Source organism: Podarcis cretensis (genome assembly GCF_951804945.1).
Source record: "Podarcis cretensis genome assembly, chromosome: 4".
In the NCBI taxonomy this organism is placed as follows: Eukaryota; Metazoa; Chordata; class Lepidosauria; order Squamata; family Lacertidae; genus Podarcis; species Podarcis cretensis.
The window spans coordinates 28,485,556-28,498,441 of NC_137173.1; the positions used below are offsets into that span (position 1 = coordinate 28,485,556).

Genomic DNA, 12,886 nt, shown 5'->3' on the forward strand with positions numbered 1-12,886 from the left:
CTTCTCTTTTGCTCCTGCAAATCCTCCCAACAGGGGCTGTACGATGGCAGACTTACATTTTTATATATAGGAAGATAGGAAGCTGCCAAACACTGAATCAAAACCCTAGTCTATCTAGCTCAGTATTGTCTCCACTGTCTGAAAGCAGCTCTCCAGGATTTCAGGCAAGAGTCTCTCCCAGCTCTACTGGAAGATAAAATTTGGGGCCTTCTACATGCAGGACTGTCTGTACCACTGAGCTATGGCCCTTCCCCAAGGGAAGTGAGAAGAGCGATTGTGTTGATTTGCTGCAGCAAAAGCAAACTTGTGGCACCTTAAACAAGTGCAACCTTTTTAGCCAGAATCTATTTTGTCAGATCCAGATTTATTTTGACTGTACATTCCTATCAGCAGCAACCATCTTTGCTGTGTATTTATTCCTAGTGCCATTGCATGTTGATACAGTGGTACCTGAGGTTACATATGCTTCAGGTTACATACGCTTCAGGTTACAGACTCCGCTAACCCAGAAATATTACCTCGGGTTAAGAAATTTGCTTCAGGATAAGAACAGAAATCTTGCTCCAGCAGCGCAGCAGCAGCAGGAGGCCCCATTGGCTAAAGTGGTGCTTCAGGTTAAGAACAGTTACAGGTTAAGAACAGACCTCCGGAACAAATTAAGTTCTTAACCTGAGGTACCACTGTATGTTCTATTAGCAAAGATGTAATGCAAATATTATTTGTCACATGACTGTAGATTAAATACTTTGACATTCAACCATTTTGAAGCTTACAATATTCTACCCTCATTACGGAAAAGTCGAAATAGTCAGGAAAATGAAGAAGCGCATAAAGAAAAATAGCCCCTTTAATGTATGTGGTTTTTTTAATATGGGCTGTTTTTTTTCTAGAGAATGTTGCTTATCTTGGAACTTTCTTTTGGCAGATGGTTGTCAAAACATTCATGGATATGGACCAGGACTCTGAAGAAGAAAAGGAGCTCTATCTAAATCTCGCTTTACATCTTGCCTCCGATTTTTTCCTTAAGCATCCTGATAAAGATGTACGCTTGCTCGTAGCTTGTTGTCTTGCTGATATTTTTAGAATATATGCTCCTGAAGCACCATACACTTCACCAGATAAACTTAAGGTAAGATTGCATGTCATCCTTATTTTCTGTGACTTCGGATGAGCAGTAGTGCTGTTTTATGTTTATTTCTAAACATTCAAAAACAAACAATCGAGAGGTTAGAACTCTTCAGCAGAGCTTTCACACTGCATATTCTAACTGATGTGAATTAAATATTTTTTAAAGCACTGGCTCCATTTTCAGAAGTTAGCTAGGTATTTTTAAGTGATTTGTTGTAGGATCAGTGTGGGAATTGTTAAGGTGTAGTCTGGTTTTATAGGCCCAGTTTGAAGGGAAGTACTGATAATATTTGCTACAGTGTATTTAGGCTTGGAGTGACAGTTGCCTGTTATTTATCACAGATTGATCTATGTTGCAAAACAAAGCCTAGGAAAATTGAAAAGTCGATAAGCAGGGACATTTTGCCTGTTAAAAGAATCCTGAAATAAAATTTTGCAAGTGCTAAATGCAGTTGTGTGTTCCTATGACCCTTAAATGAGAACTTTATTTGAGTAGCTGTTGGCAAGGGAGCTGTGTAGGTTTAAAGCTATTCCAACAGGCAAAAACTAAAAACTAAAACTAAACAATTAATAACCACTGGCATTCTGTATGCCTTCTAATGACCGTAAAGTTATTTGTGTGTGTGTGTTCATATGAATAATAAATATTGTCAGTTGGCTGCTATCAAAAGATACTAATTTGTTAAATTATGGCATTTGGGGTTGAATTATGGCAAGTCATTTGGCATTTTTTCCCTTGACTACGTGAATTCTAAAGTAGTTTGAATTTTAGGTAGAGATATGTTTCTGTATTATGAAGTGTTCTGATCTTAGCAAGTAGTATCTATGTTTATGGCTTTCAGCAGTTCCATCTTGCTCAGCTATATTGTCTGCAGTTTGTTGTATTTGTTTTCCGAGACTCATGCATCTGTACAATAAATGACAAAGTTGTATGTTATGGAACTTAGTTGTTGACTCCCATTTGCCTCTTTTATGATCGCGCTGTCAAGAAGCTGCTGGAAAAACATTGTCCAGTAGTGAATGAAAATGAGTGTCATTTTGTGACCATTTGCTAGGGACATGGGCACTGTTTTATAAACTCGCCAGGCAAAATGTAGTTTCATCATAATGTTATCAGGGCCTAGAGTATGGTTCAGGTTTTCTGTTGAGAAGAGCCTAGGTTTTCCTTACCTTTCCTCCTCCAGTGTGGTTGTGAAGAAGGGTTCAGAAGCTTTCATTTTTGTTTTGGATTAACTACAGCTTGTTTTATCTGAGCTTGGCAAAATTGGTTATACTCAACTGCGATTCATTTATAACAATAATTTAATTGTTATGAACTTGTTTGAAACAAGTGCAACTTTAAGCTGAAGTTAACAAGCGAATCATAGTTAAGATTAGCCACAGTTTACCATGTAAGACTAACTCTGATTAATTGAAACTGAAGCAAAGACTTCTCATTTCCTTGTGGCCATGCCAGAAGAGGGGATTGCACATTATGATAAACCATAGTGGATTATTCCAGTTACATATGTTCTTTTTCCTCCTAAAATAATAATTCTAAGGAGTTGCAGAGTGCTGCATCTTTGTAATGGAATGGGCATCGAAAATGGTGTGTTGTGTGTCATGGACTCTAGTTTTTCAGGTCAGTTCCTTACAAGTGTCTGGCTGCTATTGTCCATAACAAAGTCCTTGTCTTTTTCAGCTATTCTATCCTCCGTTTTAGCACTTCTGAGTGGCTTATTGCTGCTTTTATTGATTCTAAAACCATTATATGTGACATTCATTTTAATTAGGGCTGTAAGTGTGTTGTTGTTTTTAAATCCTTTCAATCAGATGAAAATGTGCTCATGATTAATTGGACAGAAGATTTTTTTTAGAAAAATATTTTAATACAAGTACTTAAACTGCAAAAGGAAGGGACTATCTTGAAAGGCACTTCCTCCCATTTCTCTAACACATGGGAATGATGATACCTGGCACAATGAATGTGTGCATCATGTAAAAACAAGTGAATACGCCTCTTTCTTCTGAAATATTGCTTTTACCCATATGCAAATGTATGCAGATTTAGCTAACAGATTAATCAACTAAAACACACATGAGTAATGGATTTAAATTTTAATTGGCACACAACCCTAATTGTAATCCATTTTAAAGATGCAGAATAAATCATGCTGATCATCTTTCTGTGTTTGTACAGTTCTCAGAACAGTGGTTTTAAAGAAAATGGTTCTCCTATAATTAGTGGTTTCCTGGGTTTTGCAGAAATACAGCAAAGATAATTTTGTGAATTTATTTACTGTTAATAAATAGTTTGAGTCTGAACTCAGTCTAGAGTTCCTTATGCTCCTTACTATGGACAGATTGGTTTTTTGAAGTTGCCTTGTTCTATATCATTGTTTCCCAAACTTGGTCCTATTAGCTAGGGATGATGGGAGCTGCAATCCAAAAACAGCTGGAGTCCCAAGTGTGGGAAACATTGTTTCCAGAAAAGTTTCTTAAGAACAACAACCTTACAGTGGTGCCCCGCAAGACGAACGCCTCGCAAGACGGAAAACCTGCTAGACGAAAGGGTTTTCCGTTTTGGAGGCGCTTCGCAAAACGAATTTCCCTATGGGCTTGCTTCGCAAGACGAAAATGTCTTGCGAGTTCCTGCGGGTTTTTTTTTCTCCCCCCCCCTTTTGCTAAGCCGCTTATCAGCTGATCCGCTAAGCCGATAAGCCGCTAAAAGCCGCTAATAGCGCTAATCCGCTAATCCGTCAATGGGCTTGCTTCGCAAGACAAAAAAACAGCTAGACGAAGAGAATCGCGGAACGGATTCTTTTCGTCTTGCGAGGCACCACTGTATTTTCTTTTCACCAAGTCTGACTGTAGATTTCTTGTTCTCTAGAACAATAATCTGGCAATTTAATTGCTGTGGGATAGATTGATCAATCAGTTTGCTTGAATAACCCAATAATTCCCACATCCTACTGCATGTGAAAAGCTAGCTGTTGTATTTTCACATATGGGTGTTTTGGGGAGAATGGAAAAAAGGACTACATGGCTCTGGATGTAATACTGATCTGTTGGGGGTGGGGAAACTAATCCACTTTACAGTTCCAGATGTGGTTTCTGCTTTGTGGTACTGGTAAAGGGTTAGCACAGTGCTAGCTTCTAACAGTGAGCCTCAGCCCTAAGATGTTACTGGATAATTTCTACTCTCTTTGGGGAAAGTCAGTGAAATGCCTCCCTCTCCCCATTTCTCCACCCACATATAGGAGAAAAGTTTAGAGAGGCCATGTGTATACAGCTCTAGGTTGGTGTACTAAATTGTAAAAAAAAAAGAGGAGTCTCCTAGCATGCAGAGAGAGGACACAGTGCAAGGTCTAAGAAAGCACCAGTGAGAGTCCCTTAGCTGTGTGTGGGGTTTAATTTTTTAGCTGCTCTTCATTTGTGTCTTGGGTCAGCAGGTGGGCAGCAACAAACTAGGATAGCAAGTTAATAAAAGGTAAAGATAATGATAATATACAGTTAGCACGGTCTGAGATTGACAAGCCATAAAGGTTGTAGTTTGTTGTTGTTAGTGAGCTGTATCTGATTCAGATGTACAAACCCCAGTAAACTCTATTTAAAAAGTTTACAGTTATATTGGAATGAAGCTACATGGTTTTGATAGGTGTAGGTCTCTTTACCTTGTTGTCAACACTGAAATTTCTGAAGCTACGGTCTATGTCTCAGTTAGTTCAGATAACTCACTTTGACTGTAGAAGACCAGTTTGAAGTAAGTGGATTGGTACCATATTAACTCAGGCTGGCTAATTGATTGTGAACTGAAGCCTAACTAGACTTATTCATAGTCTTCCCTTGTTGCTTCCCTCATCATCATTTTTTTACCCCCTCTGTTGAAATTTAGATTGGTACATTTATTTTAGACAATAGTATTGTTATGTTAAATTGCCAAGTACATTCGTTTCCACTTGAAATGACTACTTGGTTAACCTTTATGTAGTGTGTTTTGAAAGTGTTCAGTATTACTTTTTATAAGTCAAAAGTTAAAAGAAATGATGTCTAGCTTCACAGTCCTCTTTTACTAGATTGTTCACATTTACTCCCTTCATCGCAACGATGTATTTCACAAGCACAGCTTTTCGAAAGTGCTTTTTTAACATTGTCAGTGTCAACAGTCTTGATTCCCAGACAAATTATTTTGAAATGTTTCTTCCCAACAACAATATATTTCATAAACCTAGCTTTTCAAATGCATGTCTGTCAGTGCTGATGTTACAGTACTTTGATTTTAGCCAGACAAATTACTTGGGAAAAGGCATTTCAAACAAGCGAAAGAAGGGAGGACAAGAACCCTATCCAATTAACTTTCACTTTCCCAATAGAATATGTGTAAACTTTTCAAGGAGCAGAGTTTTCTTCAGCAAAACCTCTCAAACGGCAGTGCTCTCAATGACCCAGTTGCCACATTGACTCTAGCATGTGAGACATAGAGCTAAAACCGAGAAGCGCTTTGGAAGACGTGGTCTTGTGCCATCCTTTTGGACACCCAGACCTTCTAGTAGAGAAGACAAAATTATTTTGAGCATATATTCCACCTCATTGTTTGGATTTATTTGAGGCGATGCTGAAATGCCAAGCTCTGAAACCTGCTCCTCCACTGTGCCTTACGCTTCTGACTCATGTGTCTGCAGATTTGACAGCTCTTTTGATTCCTTGTGTCTTTCAGCACCTCCATCTGTATATTCTCGTTATCAGTTGTTACTCTTCTCTAGGTTACTGCTCAGCATCCCCTATTTTTTAAAACTTCTTAGGTGACACTTGGTTTGTCCTCTTGAATGGCTCACACACTGTATGGGGGCTGTTATGTACACAAGTTGTCAGAAGGAAAGCCCCCTGGTGGCTGTATCTAGGAAATCTTGCTTCCAGCAGCCCTTTTCATTTCAAGACTTGTGTGCACTCCGTATGGAGAGTTGTGAAAATTCGTTTATTTTGCTTTCTGCAGGTTGGTAAACACAAATGAGTTTTTATACTCATAATCCGTTCTGGCTTCCCTTGGAAAAGGCTTAGGGTGGTCAGACCATGTGTGTGAACTGAACAGTCATAGAAAGATTGAGGAGCTGTTCCCATGATTTCCCACTGCATCTCTTGTTGCTGCTGAAATTGCTGAAAAATACTTCTTCCTGCCATGCAGTGCATAGTTAAACTATAAGACTCTCTTCCACAAATTTAATAATAATGATAATAATTATTACCAGGATTTCATTCTGTCATTATTCACGGTAATAGACTGAAAGCTCAAAACCTGATTCAGAATAAAATTAAAGTGAAAACAAGTGCTGCAAAATCCTGATTGATGTTCCTAATATTTTCTGTCTTTTTATGTGCTTCAGACTTTGATTGTGAGAATAAGAGGTTAGTTAAAATATGTTACGAATTCTAGTTCATAGAGAAATGATTTTTCAGTTGAAGTGAATGCTTATGCAACTAGTATATATTTGTTATGTATGTGGAGTAAATACCTGTTCTTTCCTTTGCAGGATATATTTATGTTCATAACAAGACAATTGAAAGGATTAGAAGATACAAAAAGTCCACAGTTCAATAGATATTTTTATTTGCTTGAGGCAAGTGTAAATTATTTTCTATTCATAAGCTATCCACAGTTGCTTTAAAACAGGCAAAATGTTCACTTTTTAAAAATCTCAATGGGTGGAGATCCAAAATCATGCTAGTAGACACCACAGGACTGACCTTTTACCTTTTTGTTAGGTTGCTGTTCCAGATACATTAACTGTCTTCTTTTCCTATATAGAACATTGCGTGGGTTAAATCTTACAACATATGCTTTGAACTCGAAGATAGCAATGAAATTTTCACACAATTGTACAGAACATTGTTTTCTGTAATCAAGTAAGTATATATATCTTTAACAACAAATTTATTCATGGAAAGGTTGGGATTAAAATAGTACAAGCAACGACTAATTTACACACTTTCATGTGACCATGCACACGCACATCGCAGCAACCTGGAAGTGGCTGGAAAATGGGATGGAACACACAATGACCCAGAATGCAACCCATGCACAAATCGGGGATTGCCTGTATTTCAAATTGTTAGGGATCAGTACCAGAGTTACAGGTGCCCAGGCTACTTAAAACACCCTGAATTTTCCAAGCCACAGATGCATTGTTCATTAAAGTAATTGATTAAGGTTGCAATCCTATACGCTAGTGGTAGGGAACCTCTGACTTGCCAGATGTCTCCATTTGGCCAGCAGTATGGTTTGACTCAAACCATATCCACCTGACATCGTATGATGTTAGACATGGGGCAGACAAATCCACAGGGCTGAATTGAAAAGGGAAGGCATGAAGTACATTCTAATCTCCCCTTCGTGGGCAAGGTCTTCAAGCAGGTGGTCATGGGCCAGATCCAGGTTCTTTTGGCTGAAACTGATTTTCTAGATCCATTTCAATCTGGCTTTTGACCCAATATTTGTACAGAAACTACCTTAGTTGCTCTGTATGATGACATTTGCCAGGAGAGAGGGAAGGAGTGTGTCCTCCTGTTAGTTCTCTGAACAGGGCAGCCTAACTTCTCTTGTCTATGCTCCCGTAACTTCATAATTTAGACTACTGCAGTGCATTATATATTGGGCTTCCTTTGAAGACAGCTTGGAAACTGTAGCTGGTGTAGGCTACAGCAGCTAGATTGGGGACTGGGGCAGGATGATCTGAACATATAACATGGATGCTGAGACAATTGCACTGGCTACCAGTTTGTTTCCCATCCATGCTTTGGTGTAAGTCCCACTATACTCAGTGGCACTTACTTCTGAGTAGGCATATATAAGATTGCACTTAAAAATTCGATTTTAAATGAGTTTATAGTCTCTGTGTACACACAGGGGGCCCATGCGCAGAACTCTTAATGATAACTCATAGATTATATCTTTATGGTCATGAACAGCTGCAGAAACACCATACTAAATATCAACCAAGATAGATCGCCAGATCTGGACATTTCTAGTCATAGTTTAGTAGTGTAATGTATTAACTTCACCTCCGCTGAGCCTTCTATTTGATGTTAGAGTTGTGAAAAGCAAAAATTACAACATTGTCACTAATTTTACATCAGAGAATGACAGTGATAAATGGACTGGGCCACATTCCTCCAAATTAAAAAAAAAGTGTGAAAATATGTGTGACATTTAATTCAATGATTTTGTCTAGTAAGCAGAATAGGACTTGGGATACCAGGGTTCAAATGCCCCCTCAGCCGTGAATTTCACTGGGTGACCTTGGGCCAGTCACCTATCTCTCAGCTTGTTGTGAGGATAGAACGAGGGGAAATCATGTTTACTACTCTGAACTCCTTGAAGGAAATATTGGATAAATTTAATAATAGTTTATTTTACTTATTTATCTTATGGCTAAACCATAGTGAATTATATTGTGCTAATGAGCTGAAAACCTGTTCCTCTTGATTTCAGCAATGGTCATAATCAAAAGGTTCATATGCATATGGTGGATTTGATGAGCTCTATAATTTGTGAAGGTGATACAGTGTCTCAGGAGCTTTTGGATACAGTTTTAGTTAACCTGGTGCCTGCACATAAGGTAAGCAGTAACATTTTCCTAATTTCCTGGCACTTCCATTACTTTTATTTAGTGGCATGTATGTGGCAAAGTTACAGTGCAGCTACCTTTTATTCGTGGCTCTGTAACCAGGGTTAGACTGCCAAACTGAAGCGATAAAGTTGGCCAAGATCTCCATCCCTTGTTCCCACTTCTTAGACAGAGATCAACTCTCTTTTTGTGAGACGTTGGAGAACTGCATTTGTTTCAGCTCAGAGTTGCTTGAGTTGCTTGAGTTTAATGGCAGATAGCACTGGACAAACACCATTCATGTGTGTGTTTTCCTCTTCTGTCCTCAAATGGCATTGTTAGTAATGCTTCCATTCTAGAAAGAGGGGCAAGCAGATCTGTGTTCCCTGTTGTGGCGCTTATTGGGATAGGGGAGTGCAGGCAGAAAAGCTGTGTGCAACTAGGCTACGTAGGCAGATGGATGACCCTTCTGAATAATAATTTGTAAGGCTAACATTAACTAAAACATGTTAATATAAATGTTCATATTTCAAGTACTTGAGGTGTCTTGCAGTCTTGGAACATAAGGGTGCAAATCACACTATTTCTCTATGTCTCCGTTGTTCTGACTAGCTGTGTCTCAGCCAAATATTTGTTCTTCTCCTGAAGCTGATTTGGGAAAGAACAATTACGTTTGGGAAGGAAAGCTGTTTTTCCCAACGCTAGATAGCACAGGGAAAGCTCATGTTTCTGCCTTTTTGTGGTTAATCCTATCAATACTTCATTGCTTGGTCAAGAGTATAAAGACTGTGTGTATTTGCCATTTTGTTATTTCTTGAGGCACAATATTTGGAGGACTGTTGAAAAGTTGCCTTGGCTACATGTATATTATTTCATGTTGGTTTTCCCAGTAATTAGCTGTTTCAGATTTCTGGATGCAAAGAACTATTAATATCTGGAAAACACAAGAGTATCAACTGGCTTTTAATTTTTATTTGAAAGCATTACATCTTAGGAGTCACACGGTACACTTTTCAGTTAGTAATTATTAATTGATCTTGAAATGAAATTGATCTAGCTATTGTTCAACAGTATATTATAACTGAATTTAACCTGACTCCGTTTTTCACAGGGTTAATTGAGTTAAATAATTTAATACCATCAAGGAAAAAAAAGCAATTTAAATTGAGTTTCTGATTTTCATTTTTGCATGTTTTGTGAACCAGGATGTGTGTTAACTGGTTACTATAACAACAAAATATTCATTTGCAACTAAATAAAGCTTTTATACAACCTTGAAACATAATCCCAAACCTTTGGACGTGCAGCCCACATACACTGCAGAATTACACTTGCTTAGAGGCAAGACAGATTTTTGTTAGGCTCTTTCTGTATCCATGCAAGGATACTGTACAAAAACAATTACTTCAAAGGCTAAGGCTACAGTTGTATGTGCTTTTATTTATACACAAGTTCAGCTGAACAAAGTTGAATTTACTTCTGAGTAAAGTTGCATTAGACTTTGCTGTAAGTGTCCTGAACTTTATAATAATAATAATAATAATAATAATAATAATAATAATAATAATAATAAATTTATACCCTGCCCATCTGGCTGGGTTTCCCCAGCAACTCTGGGTGACTCCCAGCCGAATATTAAAAACAGTACAGCAAAGCAAGAGTTGGTAGTGAGCAAAATAGTATTTCTCAGTGGGACAGATAAGTAATGTTGGTGCTGTTAAATAAGTAGACATAAATTGGAGAACTGAACACATTTCAGAAGAACAGGTAGCTGGACAGCATAGAATATGAGTACAGGATCACTCATCTGGGCTTTATAAATGATCCTAGTGATTTATACTGTATAATCTCCGGAGTCCTATGAGTTCTGGTGATTTGCTAGGAAGCATAAAACAATAAATAGTAATACATAACTTAGTTTGTCAGTTGTAATGTTAAAATGTAGATAATTATTGGTCTGAAAAATAACTAAACCAAGGAAAACTGTTAGATTGAGAGATGGAAGATAGCAGAAACCAGGATTTATGGCCAACAGCACACTCTTATGCATGCATACACAGAAGTAAGTCCCAGAGTTCAATGGGACTTAACCCAGATAAGCACAGTGTTCTCGAAGCTACCAACATGAGTTTGACCAAACTGCGGGAGGCAGTGGAAGACAGGAGTGCCTGGCGTGCTCTGGTCCATGGGGTCACAAAGAGTCGGACACAACTAAACGACTAAACAACAACAACAAAGCACATAGAGGATTGCAGCCTGCGTAGTAGCCTTTTTCTGAGCTTTGAAAGTTTGACACTGCATTGACCAACTCTATAGTTGTTTCTATATATTCTAATCATAGTGGGTTTTTGTGTGTGCAATACTTGTGGGTATCCTTTTTTAAAATCGGCATTTGTCTATCTTGTTTGTGAAGATTTGCAAAAAGCCAGTTACGTGAATTCACTTATTTGTATCTGAGCATACATTTCAAGCACACTTTTACAGCGTTTCCTGTCTGAAATATACCTTTCAGAACTTAAACAAACAAGCATATGACTTGGCAAAGGCTTTACTGAAGAGGACGGCCCAAGCTATTGAACCATACATTACTAATGTAAGTGAGGATTTAAAGTGACTGTGCAGATGAAACTGAGAAAAATGTATAATTTGGTGCTGACTAAGTACGTGCATATCCATAGAGTCAGTTAAAATTGTCCTAAGTTAAAACTGCTTAGAACCCTTGGAAAGCAGAACTGTTTCTGTATGACACCAAAATAATAGTAACATGGTCTCTAGGCAGGCCTTCTCAGGGAAGGTATTCCACATGGAACACCACAGGAAAAGTGCACTCTCTCTTTCTCCAGCTGCTACCTATCACACTTCAGATGGTGCAGGGATCTGGAGAAAGGCCTTAGATGGCATTCTTGGTCAGTGGGTGGATTGATATGGCAATCCAACAAATACCGTATTTTTTGCTCTATATGACTCACTTTTTCCCTCCTAAAAAGTAAGGGGAAATGTGTGTGCGTCTTATGGAGCGAATGCAGGCTGCGCAGCTATCCCAGAAGCCAGAACAGCAAGAGGGATTGCTGCTTTCGCTGCGTAGCGATCCCTCTTGCTGTTCTGGCTTCTGAGATTCAGAATATTTTTTTCTTGTTTTCCTCCTCCAAAAACTAGGTGTCTTGTGGTCTGGTGCATCTTACAGAGCAAAAAATACTGTAATTTGGGTCTGAAGCTGTTTAGGGCTTTAAAGGTTAAGAGCAGTGCTTTCATTTGAGTTCTGAAACTTCCCGATAGCTTGTGGTGTTGTTTCAGTACAAGAAAAAGACAGTCTCTCTGCCAGAAATGAAGAAGACTGTCATAGCAGTGCTCTAGGCACAGCAGTGTTCCGCTGGAGAATTATTAATGTAGATTGTGAAATATTTTATTTTCAGCTGTACCCAATAATTGTTATCCTTTCTTCCGCATAAATGTGGTTTCCATTGTACGTACATTTTAAAACAAATTGAACAAAAATTGAATCCTTTGGGACGAAAGGCGGGATATAAATGTAATAATAAATAAATACGATTTCTCTTATGTTTGAAAGCTCATTGCATTAAAAGGCACTTGGAAATTTAGACTATGAGCTTAAGTTGAAACTAGAGTAAGTCTCCTACGTAGGGTTAGTATGTTATTGTTTCCTGCACTTAACTAGCTGAGTTACCAGAAATCTAAGATAGCAGGCATTTGGGTAGAATGCTAGGTTAGTGGGCCTTCTTAAAGTACTTGTTAGCTTTCAAATGATGTACTTTTAGAAATATGAAGAGCTAAGCTGAAGTTAAAAATAGAAGTTTGTTCTTAAGATGGGCTTCCAAATACTTCAAATGTGAGAAGATAGTTACTCAGGAGTTTGGGGGTCACATGTTTGTCCTCTGGGCATTTTGATAGCCCTTTGTGGTGTCTTCCCAGAACAGCTTGGAATAGATTGTTGAGAGAGGCTGAGAACCTTCTTCTGCTGTTGATACATCTTGCTTTGTCTTACAGTTCTTTAATCAAGTGCTTATGTTAGGAAAAACGTCTATCAGTGATCTCTCGGAGCATGTTTTTGACTTAATTCTGGAGCTATACAATATTGATAGTCATCTTTTACTATCAGTTTTGCCACAGCTTGAATTTAAACTAAAGGTAAGTGTTCTATCAGTTGTATCAAATCTGGA

General features: G+C 38.2%; 1 protein-coding gene across 1 annotated transcript in view; it reads left to right on the plus strand.

Moving 5' to 3' along the window:
* The window catches only part of PDS5B (PDS5 cohesin associated factor B), a 77,740-nt gene that overhangs the window by 28,419 nt on the left and 36,435 nt on the right, over positions 1–12,886 (plus strand). The window contains exons 3-8 of the mRNA XM_079973321.1: positions 926–1,129; positions 6,636–6,722; positions 6,911–7,008; positions 8,594–8,720; positions 11,221–11,301; positions 12,714–12,854. Coding sequence (XP_079829447.1) covers positions 926–1,129; positions 6,636–6,722; positions 6,911–7,008; positions 8,594–8,720; positions 11,221–11,301; positions 12,714–12,854 — 738 coding nt within the window. The remainder of the gene's footprint in view (positions 1–925; positions 1,130–6,635; positions 6,723–6,910; positions 7,009–8,593; positions 8,721–11,220; positions 11,302–12,713; positions 12,855–12,886) is intronic.